The 15,667-nt window shown below is 39.4% G+C and overlaps 2 protein-coding genes across 3 annotated transcripts; one reads left to right on the top strand and one right to left on the bottom strand.

Moving 5' to 3' along the window:
- The first annotated feature begins 5,099 nt into the window (after nucleotides 1–5,099).
- On the top strand, nucleotides 5,100–6,530 carry LOC124169747. Its single transcript, XM_046548447.1, has 4 exons — nucleotides 5,100–5,378; nucleotides 5,566–5,822; nucleotides 5,930–6,038; nucleotides 6,313–6,530. Exons 2-4 carry the CDS (start codon nucleotides 5,664–5,666, stop codon nucleotides 6,474–6,476), a joined length of 432 nt encoding a protein of 143 aa, XP_046404403.1. The 5' UTR covers nucleotides 5,100–5,378; nucleotides 5,566–5,663; the 3' UTR covers nucleotides 6,477–6,530.
- A 2,735-nt stretch (nucleotides 6,531–9,265) lies between these two features.
- LOC124169319 (protein ALP1-like) lies at nucleotides 9,266–12,439 on the bottom strand. 2 transcript variants are annotated; one of them, XM_046547903.1, is made up of 4 exons: nucleotides 12,213–12,439; nucleotides 11,664–11,807; nucleotides 9,994–10,261; nucleotides 9,266–9,896 (listed from the first exon to the last, which is right to left on the bottom strand). In XM_046547903.1, the coding sequence occupies exons 3-4, from the start codon at nucleotides 10,003–10,005 to the stop codon at nucleotides 9,342–9,344; spliced, it is 567 nt and encodes a 188-aa protein (XP_046403859.1). In that variant the 5' UTR covers nucleotides 10,006–10,261; nucleotides 11,664–11,807; nucleotides 12,213–12,439; the 3' UTR covers nucleotides 9,266–9,341. The 2 variants fall into 2 exon arrangements, with proteins under 2 accessions (XP_046403859.1, XP_046403860.1); XM_046547904.1 differs by lacking the exon at nucleotides 12,213–12,439 and having other exon boundaries at nucleotides 11,664–11,862.
- Nucleotides 12,440–15,667: the final 3,228 nt, after the last annotated feature.

Raw genomic sequence — 15,667 nt, 5'->3', positions numbered from 1 at the left:
CGAACATTATTTTTGGATGTTTTTATTGGACTGCCAGGGCGAATGCATGATTCTAATGTCTTCAGGCTGAGTCCTTTATATGACCATCTTACCAGTGATGCAAATCCACTATTGCCTCAAGACTTGCATTTAATTGGAGACTCGGCTTACCCTTTGCTCCTCAACGTGATGACACCATTTCGGGATACAGGACACCTGAGCCCACGCCAAACAAATTACAACACAAAATTAAGTGTAATTAGAGCAGCTATAGAGAGGGCCTTTGGATTCCTAAAAAATAAATTTCGGCGCCTAAAATATTTAGATGTACAGGATATAGATTTTGGTAGTGACATAATAGCAGCATCTTGTGTTCTACACAACTTTCTTATACTAAGAGGTGAAATTGATGTATATACTGAAAACATAGATGAAGATGTAATTGGAAATCATGACGTAAGAAATGAGAATGAAGGAAATCTACCAGAGGCAGTTGCCAAAAGAAATAATATTATGGCCATTCTTTGACAATATTTTATTTTATTTATTTTATTTTATCTATTTTATTTTATTCTCAAACCACCGGATACAGCTCTTATTGGCCATTTTACACCGGGGTGTTCAACAAATGTAACAAGTAAACGTACACAAACGACCATGCCCTGGACTGGGGAAACCTACCCAGGCGGGACTCGAACCCGCGACCTCTTGTTTGGCAGGCGAGAACGTTACCCCGCCGCCACCGAGACCGGCAATTTATTATGATTTCAGTTCAAATATTTGTAATGAAACTGCTGAGTAGCATTTTTTTTCTCTCTATACCAATTAAAATAAATTCAATAACATTTATAACTGAAAATAATGATTTACAAATTATTTGCAATTTAAATACGGCCAATCATTTATCAACAAGTGATTGGAGAATTCTACTTCTCTCCCTCTGTATTTCATTGGACTCCTCTATAGCCCTGGTCAACTTATTGATTGCTTCTATTTGGTCTTTTTCCACTTGCAACTGTTGCTTCCTCAGACCGTATAACTTTCTGCCTCTCATAGCTTTTTCGCAAAGCTCAGGTAGGTCTTCCATCTGATTGGCTAATGCATCTGCAGATACATGGGTAGTAGAAGTGGAAGGAGAAGGCTGCACAGGGGAAGAGTTTGATGAGGTAGGAGGAGGGGGTTCTATGGAACTTGTGCCGGGAATAGCAGGCAGAAAAGACGATACAGTATATCCAGGGTTTACAGTTTTATCATCATTGAATATTTCTTCCATCGCTTCGTAGTGACTCCAACTTATCCTCTCCCTTCCAGTTGATGCCTTACTATTTTTAATGGTTTTATACGTTTTCTTCATGTTCCTCATTTTTGAAACTAAAACATCTTCTGAAACATTGTACCCCTTTTCTTTGAAAACAGAAACAATATCTCTCCACAACAACCTCTTCTTAATTTTTGGATTTCTGAATTTATCTTTTCTTGCCAGGTACTCATGGAGCAGGAGTTTGTTTAGGGAAGGGTTCCATGCAAAGGTTTCAGGTAGGGTTTCATTTCTCTCACAATTGATCTCAACATGGGGTTCACATAAACCTGCAAAATTTAGCTAATAATTTAACTGAAGCTAATGTAACTATAATGATCATTATGATCTACAATGAATATTAACCGGGGAAGGTAGAATAAGATTCCATGAATGTATTTTACAACCCAAATTTGAATCAGGGCCTTTGTGGCTATTTATTTCCACAATAATGCCAAGAAATGAATTAATTAATGAAATACTTACTAGCAGAATTCACTACCGGAAATTCTGGGATGTTTTTTTTCATGTAATTAATAAAAAATTCTGAATCTGTAAAAATGACATTTGCAATTTAAATAATTCATACAAGTTATCCGATACCTCACAAATATTTGACTTAACAACAAATAGTTACTTCACGAATGTCTCATGATAAACGATGATGAAATTACCAACAAAATAAGATGTCATAAGCCAGTAAACGGAAATAGCTGTTAGTAATCGCACATGCTTTATTTACGTCAAAGTGTTCTTAATTATTAATACAGGCGTTCCAATCTCACAATGAAGTGACTTCATATGAACTTTTCTCACGATCACAAGCAATATGTTAATTCGCATCCGTTCACGCCTGTTTTTTTATAAATAAAGGCGAGAAAAAATTCACTAATTGAGAAAACCAAGGGAAACAGGAGAGAAGATTCTCAGCATAGAATGAATTTCAACTCTTGAGAATCTTAGAATTCATGACTCGGCTACAATGTATACGTATAATTCAAATGAACTACTTAAGTAACAAATTCCTTTAATTAGCAAATGACAAACCTGAAGCCAGTTTTATTTGTACTTCTTCGGTATCCATAATTTCGTAAGTCATACCTTCGTATGAATATATTTTAGCGACAACGGCAGCAGAACACGTACTGGCACTGGGCGCAGCCATATTGCTTCTCAACATGTTCCACCGGTGATCGTTGATTTTCTCCGGTGGAAAAAATGGCGTCTGATCAGTGACACCGGTGAGCTACCAGAGGGCGTTCAGCAGAAAAGGTCTCACCGGTTCCGCAACTGTTGAGTCTGCTGAACGCGACCAATGAGTGAAACTATGAACATTACACGACCCTATTTTGTTTTAGCAGAATTTCATGCAAATGCTTAAAGTTCAGCGTTCTAATTTTTTTAGTCGTTAGTATAAAACACTGAAAGTACTTGCGAAGTGTGTATTGAGAGTTACGAAGAAATTTCGTGGGAAAACAAAGTTTTAATTTAATTCATCAAAATGTTCATTACATTGCACAAATTATCGCTGGAAATCACAGGTGCTAATTCGGTGGTTCATCCATTGCTTCCACTTTTGTGGGTTTAGCTGGTGTCTTTCCCAACTCTGACTGAACTCCGAGGTGATTCCAACAAAGTCCTAGCATTGGCAGCCAATGATAAGCCCAATACTCCACATCCGCGATTGATTTCCCGTTGATTGAATCTGGCTCCCTGGAATCACGAAAATATTAATTAGAAATAAATTCGGAAAAAATAGAATCTAAATCGAAACTTGGAGACTTTACGTGGTGGATGTATTCCATATTCTCTTCCGATCCAAGTTACGCATACGTGCATCGCGACATTTTCATCATGATAATCCTTCCAGACTGAATTATTTTCGTTGGAACCTACCGCTGCTTTCCTTTGTACCTTTTAGGGCGTAGTCCAGTACAAGCTCCCAGTGCTCCGAAGCACTGGAAGCGAGTGAAGAAAGATTTGATGCTTTCCCGGCGAATGATGTGAGTAAACTTCTCTCGGGTTTCCCACCGGGTTAAAGGCTTCATAATGGCCGACGTTTCGAGCTCCGACTCGGCGCTCATCATCAGGGCTACTGGATGCTGTGATGCGGGAATGGGCCTGCTTATATGCTGCCCTCCTCCGGTCAGGTTCCTCGGGATTGGCTGGTAGTTTCCCGCCTGGTGGGGTTGACTCCGGATTGGTCTTAACTCGTCAACTTATCAGCGGATAATATTTAATTGCCTCATTTAATGGAGCCCAATAAGTTTCACAAAGTGGCTTATTTCTTCCGACAAAATACTATAAACGTTATTATCTTTCAAATTTGCCTTGGTGCCAGTACCGTATTGCGGAAGGTTGCAGAACTTCGTCAAAGGACTCATTGAGTCTCACATTGCTGAATATAAAATCCGCAGTTATATGAAATAAAATAACTATGTTTTATTTCATTGAACATGAAGCAATTCCATAAAATAACGCCTGAGACCTTGTCTTATATTGAAATCCTCTGAACGTCCATTCGATATTCGTGCATATCTCCTCTTAAAATGTCATAAAAATCCCTGGATACTTCCCTGAAGTTTTCTCACTGATAGCTTATTCGTTTAGTTTATCAATATAGAACAAAATACCCTAAAGGAATATGACCCGGAATGGAGAAGCATTCAGAATTTAAGAATCTGTACTTTCGGACAAATGGATGTTTTGCGGAAGCGATGATTAATTCAAGGTTAGATTACATAATTTTGAGTTTTCAATAATGAAGGATGCTTCATTTTTCACTTATAACCATCAAATCGGGGGTCCCGGTGCCCTGAAATTTTTTTCTCTCTTGCCTTCGGACCGCATTCTTTGAACTGTATGAGACTGTTTCAACAGTTATTCACAGCTGCATGTTGTAAGTGTTTTCAGTAGTAACGGGAAGAGCCAAGCAGAGAGATGAGGGAAGGATTTGTGGAAGACGCAGCTCGCCAGGCGATAAAAAAATCCCTCCTATCCATGCTTCTTTTGTCCCAACAGCTCTCTCCCTCACACAGCCCGATCTGATTTCGTCTCCCGTCGGACCGAGGTGTCGAATGTCACGAGTGTCCCCCCGTCAAACAGTTTTTGAGGGGAAAGAAGGGACGGAGAGGACCCAAGGTCAGCTTCCCCGTGCGAGAGTACGCCACTGCCCTCTCTCGACAGCAATTCACAACAACAAATGTATATCCTTTTCCCCATAAGGGCTGGCCCTCTCTTCTCCTCTCTGGTATTACTTACTTAACCTTGAGATTGTGTGAAATGGAGATAGTGTACGACATCTAATTTAAAGACACGTGTTCAGTAAACTTTCCGATCGAAGGATTCCGTTTGTTATTCAGTATTTTATTTCACCAGTCATTTCCATTTGTCATTTGGATGTACTACTTATTTAAGTTTGAGATTGTGTAAATTGGAGGTAAATTACGACTTCTAATTTAATCGCATGCGTTGAGAGGACTTTCCGATCTAACCATTCAGTTTGTTGCATTGTGTTTGTAACTTGTCTCGTATATCAATCAATTGTATCTTAACACATAGTAATCATCCACGATTGTCGCGTGAACAATTTATTCCCACGTGCTATCCATATCATTACACCAGTATTGCTTTTAATTACCACTACATTGTTGTACTATAGCAATATATTCATATTCATAATTGTACGAGGGGAAGAGGTTATATTAAACATCAGTGTGGCAATTAATTTATATATTTTTGTGATTGAGGTTCGGTCTACCATAATAATTTGGGGCTCGCATAAAATTTGAGCCTCTGAATACATTGCATGCCTCATACATGCCTCAGCGACTGATATTCATTACATTTACTGTGTTGTTGCTAGGTATATAGTTATCACAATGCCCATTGAAATTTTTTCGGATCTTCGCTTCGCGCGATTCAGTTCCTGATAGCGATAAGGAATTAGAAGTAATAACGTATTCATTGATTTTTTAGTATTTTAATGTTGTTTAACTAATCCTGGCATTTCTCATTTTAGAGCATTCCGGGGGGGCCGTGGCACAGGATCTTCATGACGGAGAAGGCTGCAGTGAAGCTGCTCCTGAGCCCCAGGACGATGGTACGTACATACATTGTATACGTGGTGTAACTAGCTAGGAATATGCTCAGGGGGGGAATGGGATGGCCTTGGGTGGCGACCCCCTCTCAGGGGGGAGGGGGGCACAAGTGATACTTTCCCTAACTCCCTATGTTGGCTTGTGGGGATTTGTGTGGATGAAGTCCGTAATGACTTTATTTCTTTACAGATGGCTTCCGCTGGGGCCACAATGCTATCCTTCTCTTGGTGGAGACCTTCCGCGAAGAGGAAAAGATATGCCAGAACAAGAAGGTCTCCGCCAAGAAGATGTGGGAGAAGATAGCATCAGTGATGCAGGCCCGGGCCATCAACGTTTCTGGGGCTCAATGCAAAAGCAAGGTAAACGGAATGAAAAAAACCTATAAAAGCATCAAAGACTCAAACGGCCGCAGTGGCAGTGGGAGACGGACGTGGACATATTTTGATGTAAGTCTTGGAGAATTTCTTTGTCTATTCATGGCCACCTTGCATTCACATTTTTGTCTTTAATATGTGTATTATTATATGATTATCTAAATTTTCCTTTATTTCAGTTGATGGATGGAATATTTGCAGAGAAGCCTTGGGTGGCTCCGGTAATGACTTTGGAGTCTGATGCCATGCCGGAGCCATCCGGGCTTCCGTCCCCCACTCAGAACTCCCGTAAGTCACAGAAACTTTCATGTTAATATTTGTATTTGGAAGGCTTGTGAATAGGTAGCTGTGTGAACCAAGTGACTAAAGCTTACTAAAGTAATTAGTTATCTTATATTTTTAATGTTAGATCCCTAGTGTTATCGTTCACAAATGTTGTCATTCTTTGTTTTTCATGCTGATAGTCCTTCCCTATAGTGATACTTATATTTGCAACATTCTGTTTGAGAAGATTCATTGATATTAAAGTATAAAGCTAATGTTATGATTTTACGGCTTCCAGGCAAGAGGTCAAGGGATGACGGGGTGGCCGCGCTGTTGGAGTCCCTGAAGGAGAACAGGGAGGAGAGGCGGGTCCAGCACGAAGAGAGGAGGCGGCAACATGAGGAGGTGATTGCCCGCCAAGACCAGTACCTGGCACTCCTGAAGAGATTGGCAGAAAAGTAAATGTTTTATGTATTGTCTGTGGTTCATTGTCTTGTCTGTGTTGTTATAAGTGATTGTCTGTGATTCTGTCAGAATAATAAATTATTCATTTAAGAGCAATGTATTCTTTAATCTTTCCAACCTTTCTCCATGAACATGAAATCCTATGTGCAATGATGTGTGATACATCTCTAAGCTTCACTGTGATATTTAGTTTCATTTTAGATATTAGGTTAAGAGCAGGTATGTATTGCAATTATGCTTTAGGCTTGCTGGTAACAAGATGGGTTCAAGTCCAGTGCTGCATCATTGCATATTCATGTGTGCAGTTGATGAATCATTGCAAAGGTAATCTTAAGCCTAATTCTGGTTCAATTGAAATTTCTCTACCAACATAATTAATTACATTGTCAAGGGTTATCTTCTCTTATACGCATCACGAACCTGCTATTATTTATAGTCAGTCTTCTCTATGGTCGAGGATTTGAAAACCAGTGCGTGCGTGTAATTATATCTTCGAGACAGGCCTCGGTTTGTAGTTGCAGTGGGGGAGGTGGGGTTTGGGGGATAACCCCCCCCCCCCCCCCGGAGCTCTGAAAAATTTTTAAGTGTCATCCATTCTACTTAATGGATTAATATTACTTAAAGAATAGTGTTAGGATTAATCAAATATCTCTCCTAAAGTGATAAAACTAGTCATTTTGAACCATTAATCTTTAAATTTTCTGGACAAGGGCCCCCTTAACTCCCACTTACTCCGGTGGCTAAGCAATACCCCCACACCCCAAAGTATTAGTTGCGCCTATAATCCCCCCAGCCTTAATTCTTAGCTGTGTTGTAGTGTCCAATGCAGGAGTGAATAAGGTGTCTGACCCTAGCGAGACATCTATGGCCCTGTTCTATCAGTATTGGCCTCACTAACGTAAAGAACAAGGTGCTGTACTAATCCTTTTTTTAGTTGATAGTAACATTCTTGTGAACAAGTAACCTTGATTATGCCACTACCAACAGTAAACTTATCTGAATGATGTGTGCATAACACTAAATTTTCGACAATACCAGGTCTCAGTTCCTTCAGTTGGGGTATGAGAGGTAAGCTTATGGTAATATTTCCATTGAGTTACCCAGAAGATACCTGTTAATCACTACTTATACTAAGTTCCAACAGCTACTTAATTACATTCATGAGCTATACCGTGTCATCAAATGACATCACTACCTTGCAGTAGAAGGATTTCAATTGAAATGTACTACTTAGTATCCTCTCCGCCAATCATGCTAAGAATGTATATAGAAGTTTTTACGATGCCTGAAGAGCCCAACAATGTCTCGTGCCACCCTATCTGCAGCAACAATTCTTCCCAGTCCTAGCCTCGGCAATGTATCTGCCATTCTTTATACACATATATAGTAACCTGATTCTCTTAAAACCAATACTTTCACAATCAACTTCAATAGGGATATGGGTACTATTATCTCATTCACAAAATTGTGAAATATCAGTCCAGTTTAGTCGAAACAAACCGTATAACGTGAAAGCTTAATGAGTGATGGCAGATTCGCCAGATACATATCTAAAGAAATAAAAAGAATTTTTTTCTAAAAGCCTACAAAATAGATGTCACAGTAATATGCTGAAACGAAATGTGAAAAGTAAATATTATATTGGAATAATAAAAAATACAGAATTTTTAAAATTCAAATGTATTTCAAGTGCACAGGTGGATACAAAACAAGGCAATTTAAAAATTACAGGTAAAACTTCAAAAAGAATTGGGCAGATCACTATGAAATTCTTCTAAGGTGCAAATGATAAACTTGTCAGAATTTATTGCGATTTCAATGTTGATTCCTTCATATTCTCGCCAAAAGATTATTATTAATCATTTAATCGATCAATTTGTATCGATAGCTCAGAGATATTATACTGCGTGAAGCCAAAGAGCTCCCAGAAAACGAAGACTTTGACGAAGTGTAAGGCACGTCCATCAAAAACATAAGTTACTTCACAAGCATAAAATCAGTGTACATATATATCACATATAATAATCACTCATAACAAAGAAAGGAAAAAAAATCACATTGTATAACATTCCATCAAGCCCTTAACTCATGTAAATATTCCTCCAAAGAGTAATATGAACCTGAAAGAAGGAACCTTTTTAATTGTATTTTAAAAGCATTAAATTTTTTAATATTTTTTACATCAGCAGGGAGTTTATTATAAAGCCGTACCCCATTTCCCTCGGGCCCAGTTTGTTTAAGTCTGTCCTTGTAGTAGTACACTCGGAAAGATGCGTATTCGCCATTCTTTACATCAAGTTTCTCAATTTCTAAATCACGATCGGGTATGGATATCCTGTCCGTGATAAACTTCTTTATTGAAATTACCGTGAAGTCAGGGCTGAATCTCCAGTTGTCTCTGATGAGGACATTGCAGATGACCAAGCTGGCGGACTTGTGGAAAATTGAACGGGAATACATCGAGAAATTCATTAAATGCAGATAACAAAACACTGAAAATTATCACTTAATATTCAATAGCTTACTTTAAATGTAAACAAAAGATTGACAGTAGTGCACATAAATAACAATATTGGCAAGATGAATGTTTTTTATCAATTAAATGAACTCCACTGCACAAATGCAAAAAATATTTATTTATCTTGGGAAGTATTCCCTTGCAATCAGTGCAACAATGCAGAGCAGATTTGTAGAAGGAATATTGTCCATCTACTCATTTCTTTCGACGGGTAAGGTTTGAAACTTTATTTGGTGAGGTGGAGGAGTTTAGATTTTTCTTTTAAGCATGGAAAATAGTCATCAGAATGACTTGATGGCCCTTAAGAGGGCCTAAATTGAACTCCGCGTACATCGAAGTTCAATTTATTTATTTTTATTAATTTGATTCCAGACATTCCTCAGCACGAGGGCCGCCGAAATGATATTCCTCTTCTCGACTGCCACGACCCTGTCCTCTTCCACGACTCTTCCAAATGGCTGGTCTTCCACCACCCTTTCGGCAACCACAACATTTGGAATAGCGTCCCGCCTCAATTGGCAAATATTGTGGAGGACGCAGGCTGCCATCACATGGTACGGGATGAGGGAGACATTCCACATGACCAATTCATTCAGAAAACTCCTCCATCTCCCTTTCAATAGGCCGAAGGTCCTCTCAATCACCATTCTAGCTGACGAATGGCAGAAATTAAAGTTCTTCTGCCGACGAGTTAAATGGCCATTGTCAGCGAAGGGGGTCAGGAGGTTTGTATGCAAGGCGTAGGCGGAATCCCCAATGATATGAGAATCATTGGGGAACTTCAGAGCATCTCCAAGGTAGTCATATAGCCTGGAGAGTCTGAACACGCGGGCATCATGCACTGACCCCACATGACCCACAAAACAATGGGTAAAAATTCCTTTGTGGTCACAAACAGCCTGCAAAGAATCAAATGGAAATAAGTATCAGCACAACACATTCAAACACAAATTATGACCTATGGTCAGATGAATTGAATTATGGCTTTTGACCAACCTGCAGATGCATACTGTGATACCCCTTCCTGTTAACGTATGCCTCAGGATTTTCGTGAGGAGCCCTTATTCTGATGTGTGTGCCATCTATGCCTCCGATGGTGCCAGGGAATGCACTTGTATGCAAAAAGCCTCTTACGACCTCATCGGCTTTCTCCCCCTGAGGCCAAACAAGGAAGAGGGGGCACAACTGTGCAATAGCACGTGTCACCCTCTACACAGCCCGGACACCTGTCGCGTGGCCCACCCCGAAGCGTTGAGTTATTGACCTAAAAATGAGGAAATGCATTTCTGAATAACAAAATAGAACAACAAACTATTCCCAAAGCAATCCACATACAGGTAGAAATGAAACCAATGCCTAAATTGCTAATGAATGCAAGTCCATTAAACATGGTTATTGAATACTTATACACATGCATATAATGCCAATGTGTCTTTTTTCTTAAGTTTCATTCTATCCACTGTGAGGCATTTCAAAAACCTTTGGTGATGAATCCTTTTAGAAAGTTGGCAACAAGAGCATAATTAATATTTTCAAATGGTTTAGCAAAACATTCAGACAAATGAAGAGCTTCATTAGTGCCAACTACATTCAAAAGCAATAAACATAGGCAAATAGACAACTTTCTGACATCGTGTTCAAAGTCTGACACATTGAAATCAATACATACTAAAATTTAACTGTAGGATATTCAAGATTTACTTCAAAGCACAATCCTGGATAATGCTCTGCCTCTACATATGAAGCTGATTCTATTAGACTTTACAGAAACTTTTTACTCGGTGAATCACGAAATTCTAATAAATCGCTTGAATGATGTTGGACTTTCAAATTCAGCCTTGCCCTGGTTCAAGTCGTTTCTCTCTAGCAGGAAAGAAGAGGTTAGAGGACCAAAGGGCGAGCTTTCAAACTATTGTCCTGTACCCAAAGGAGTGCCACAGGGGTCAATCATTGGACCCTTTATGTTAAGTTATCTTAAGATGCAAATACCACATGTACGCCGATGATCTTCAGATCTACATTGACTGTTACCCCACTTATGTGAAGCCATTAATAAGGGGAATAAAATTACACATAATTACACCAAAATGTATAATATAAAGCTAGAACAAATGAACGTCCAACATGCCACATGGAGGAACTTTACATACCACACTATCGAACATCGATTTACGCTACTTCCTTTGATGCCACCTCTTGCAAAATATGGAATCGATTGTCATGCCATTAAAAAAAATCTAAAAATGCAAGTACATTCAAAAAGAAATGCCATGAAATATTGCTATATTTAAATTGAATATTGTAAGTTTACTGTGCTAAAGTCTTAAAGTGCTAAAAAACTTATGAAGCTTAAGCATATCTGGCATAACAGAAGACTGTGAACAGGCATCAAAGGAAGGATAGGAATGACACACTGAATAAACTTATGAGTTCACCTATTACCCACAGAAAATAGAAAACATAACTTGATTGCCAAGAATAGAATTGAAAACTATGACTTCTGCACAACCATAGATTCATGTTAGCATGTCAGAATAATCATGCTCATTTACAACACTAAATATACCATAACACAGTGTGCATTCCATAGAAAAAATATTAATTCCACTGGTCCTTTACATGAGGAGTGGAACATGAATACTGGACACAAAGTAACTATGCCTTACCTGTAGCAATCGGGCGTCGCTAGGCGCCACAGAGCCATTAGCAACTGCTTATCCGCTGCTAACATGGGGTTCCCGCTATGGGTGCTCTTCTGGAGCGTCTCCCCTATCTCCGCCAAGATGAATCGGAAAGTGGCGGGAAGGACCCTGCAAATAAAGGTGTATGCACAAAAATAAGAAAAATCCAACTTTTCTTCCTGTACTCCAATTCCACGAAATCCGCCCACATTGTCTAAGCTTATACACGGCACTTCATTTTAAGAAAAGCATGCATGTAAGTTCGTTGAAAACTGCCAAAGGTTTCCTGGACCGGAAATCGAACCACGGACCTCTGACTAGCAAGGCCAACGTATGGACTAACACGTTAACTGGGATCCCTGATACCGAGTGCTTAATTCCTAAACATTAAGGACGGGAACGCATTCTCACACATTCATTGCACATGATTTTTCAAACGAAATTAAGAACTGATAATAATCCATGCAATTCCAGGAAGACCAACAATTTGATTTTACTAACCTGGATTTTATGAGGATATAAAATTCTACTAACCTGAAGTGATTCTGAAATTCATTGTCCGAGAATCGCGGAACCACATCTTCAGCGTATCCCTCGATTCTCGGAATGATATTTCGCTCCCTTCTTTCCTCTTCCCTGACCACATGCTCCCCTACGTCTTAATCGTCTTCACTATAACCCTCAAAGTATTCGGGAGGCTGCAGTATTTCTCCTCCTGCAACAATGAAAGCCATCAACTCCTCGTGGTTCATCTTAAGTTTCCTCGTGGTAAACAGGACAGGTTAATGATGGCGCGGTCAGAAAGCAAACGACTAACAGCACGCTCCGGGCGTGATCCAGTACGGTAGCGCAGGGAGCGGAAGTGGACCACGAATCTGTAGCGTCTGAAGCGGGAGCACTTGGGAGCATTGGGAGCGTGTACTGGACTACGCCCTTAGTACAATATTCTGCCACCGCACGACACATGTGATTTGTTTTGCATTCGTAAAACAAGATAGATGACTCAACGGCTAGAAAGTTTAGTGTACGTTGTCAAGTGTTGTCATTAATTGTTTAAAATTAAAAATAAATTTTATAAATGCTCTTTTATAAATGCTAAATGAGTGCTCTAGAGCGAGAATAGAGTATGTGCACTCGGGAGGAATACGATTGAAATGCAGTTTATTCGATAAAGTGTATCGTAAATATCATTACTTTCGATTAACAGCATTAATTGTTGCTTAGTTTGTTTAATAATTACTATTTAATATGCATTGTTTTCGCAACGATATTAGGCAGACGAAAACGCTCATCTATTGGCTCCTCGGTATGTGACGTCATTCTGGTCTATCTCATCAGCGTGCAAGGTGTTTATCGTGTTGTGATAGTGTTTATGATTCAATAAACTACGTGTGCACTGGAAAAAGTTGGTGGAGTTGGATGGTGGTTTACGGAAGTAAAAGTGCCGGTAGGTAGACTATCGATATTTGTATTATTGTCATTTCAAATACCGATCATGATTTAATTTATCTATTTAACTATTTTCTATTCTATTATTATTTAACCTACTGACTCGCGAAAAATAATTTTTCATATTGTGACTGGATGAATATCCATAGTTAATTATTAAATTGCCGTTACTGAGCTGGGTTCTTCTTCTTCTGGGCTATTTAAGGTTTTAAACGTAAGCACAAATAACTGAAGTTACATTTTGGTCCAGTTTAAGCAGTAATCTGATATTAATTAAAAAAAACGCACTTTTAGTCGACGTATTTGTTCTTTCGTAGAATTAATGTATTCAAAAGCAGAGTTCTGATTATCTCAATGTTTCTACAAGTTATTTTCAGTTCGCTAACATAGATATGTCAGTCAGATGTACATTTGCTTGGTTGAGGTTTATGAATAGCATTTGTGAGGTATATCTAAAAATTGGTTATTGAAAACTTGGTCCGGATGAATGACGGAAATCTCTCGGGCTGGAAATCAAATTTTTTGATAGTTAGATCAGACGATTACTTTTCATTCATTCGGTTTCAATATGCTTCTCGAAGCATTTGTTAGCACAATTTAATAATTGGTTCATTTTATATTTCTTCACAGCATAAGTTTATTGGTTTTCAAGGTACAAGTGTTGTTTGAGTATTTGAATATGTCCGCATTGAGTGTATTATGTAGTTCTAAGTTGTTGGCGCTACATGCCTTTAGGGATCAGCGCCACTGAGGCATTGCGTATTTTTTTTGTACATTCTTCTACATCGTCCGCTCTCGAGTCAGACACCTACTGCCTGGCCGAGAGCGTACATGCGGAGCAACTACAGAGAATAAAACCAGCTGCCGGAGAATTTCTTTGCTCATTCCGTTTTACATGGAACATTTTTGGTCCTTCGGGCCGGATAAGCTGGAATTGCTGACAGACGAACTGGACTGAAATTCGTCGACCTTTTGCTGAATGAACGATAAGTTACTTTTTCTTTTTTCTGTGAATTCTTGCTTGGTGTCTGATTGCTGACTTTTCGTGCTAATTTCTCTACTGAGGAACGCATGTGCTATAAAGCTTGTGATTTCAATCACTTTCTGACCAAATCACGGGCTACTTCACTAGAACACGGACCACGTGTGCTTCGAAACGCGACAGTCAAACGCTCCTGCTTATACCCCACTTAACTGTCGCCCCTCATGCTACTCGGCGTAAGATTGAATGTGTTGCTTCGCATGGCGAATTCTCTTAAGAACGTGCTTATGTTCTCTTTGCTTGCTCTAATATCGCTTCATGCTTTCTATATTTGCTTATAATGACTTAATTCGTCATTCTTTATCGTGTGCGCAAAACTGCTTACGAAATCAAGGGCCGCTAAAGACACGATGGAGTCCTTTAAATTCCAGCAGGAAAAACTTCTTCGTAAAATTACGAATTCTTTCACGAACTTTAAGAAGGATGGAAGAGCCAAAATGACTCGGGGTGCGTGTGAAGTACGCTTAGAACAATTAGACGGCTGGTGGAGTCAACTAACGCGTGACCACAGTTCAATGATTAGGTCAAAAGAAGTTGACTTCGAGGATATTTATTTTAAAGACGAATTCTTTGAAGTGGCTGAAGAAAGTTATGTCTCTCAGAGGGGAGAATTTAAGGAGTACTTAAACTGCTTGACGAGGGACGAATTTTCGAATACAAGAGAGAGTGCTTCAAATGTGATCCCCGGGAAAGTAATTCTAATGCTCAGCTAACTAACTTACCTCGATTGAACTTGCCAAAGTTTTCTGGTGTGTTCTGCGATTGGCTGCCGTTTAAGGAAATTTTTGATTCCTTGGTAGTGGGAGAAAAGGCCATCGCTGATGTAGCTAAAATGCACTATCTACGAAGCTGTGTAATCGGGGATGCTGCAAATTATATTTCTTCAATTCCAGTAACTGGGAACAATTTTCACTTAGCCTGGGAAACCCTTATGAACGCGTACGAGAACAAGCGTCGTCAAGTCAATGCGCACATCGACAGTTTGTTTTCTGTGACGGCTGCTAAAAGTGAAAATTCCGCAGAGTTGAGACGAATTTTGACATCAACTCTAAACTGTGTGCGACCATTGAATAATTTACGACTAGCAGCTGAGCAAAGGGACGACCTGTTAGTCTACCTTACCGTTAGCAAGTTGTATCCACCAACTCTTAAGGTACGTTTTCATGAACGCGTTTCAGGCGAACCGACGCGAAAGCGAAATTTTCAGCCAATCAGAAGCCCGGATTTCTTCGTGTGATATCGCGTACGTTCGCCTAGCTTCGCGTCTCCCGAGATGAAATATGTTCAACTTTCGACGCGTGGGACGCGTAGAATCTCAAACATGGCCGACCAGCGAGATTTTGTTGATGAAGTTATCATTTCGGAAATCCGGGTAATTTGGTAGAAATGATTTTGTTTTTATTATTTGTGATGGCGATAAAGTTTTAGTTTTATTTACGTTCATTTTTCTGTTTATTTCTGCTTTACATTGCAATGTTATCCGTAAGCCGGTGCATCA

Source organism: Ischnura elegans, chromosome 12, assembly GCF_921293095.1.
Source record: "Ischnura elegans chromosome 12, ioIscEleg1.1, whole genome shotgun sequence".
Lineage (NCBI taxonomy): Eukaryota > Metazoa > Arthropoda > Insecta > Odonata > Coenagrionidae > Ischnura > Ischnura elegans.
Note: the sequence above shows the minus strand (reverse complement) of the source record. Positions and strands in the feature narration are given on the sequence as shown.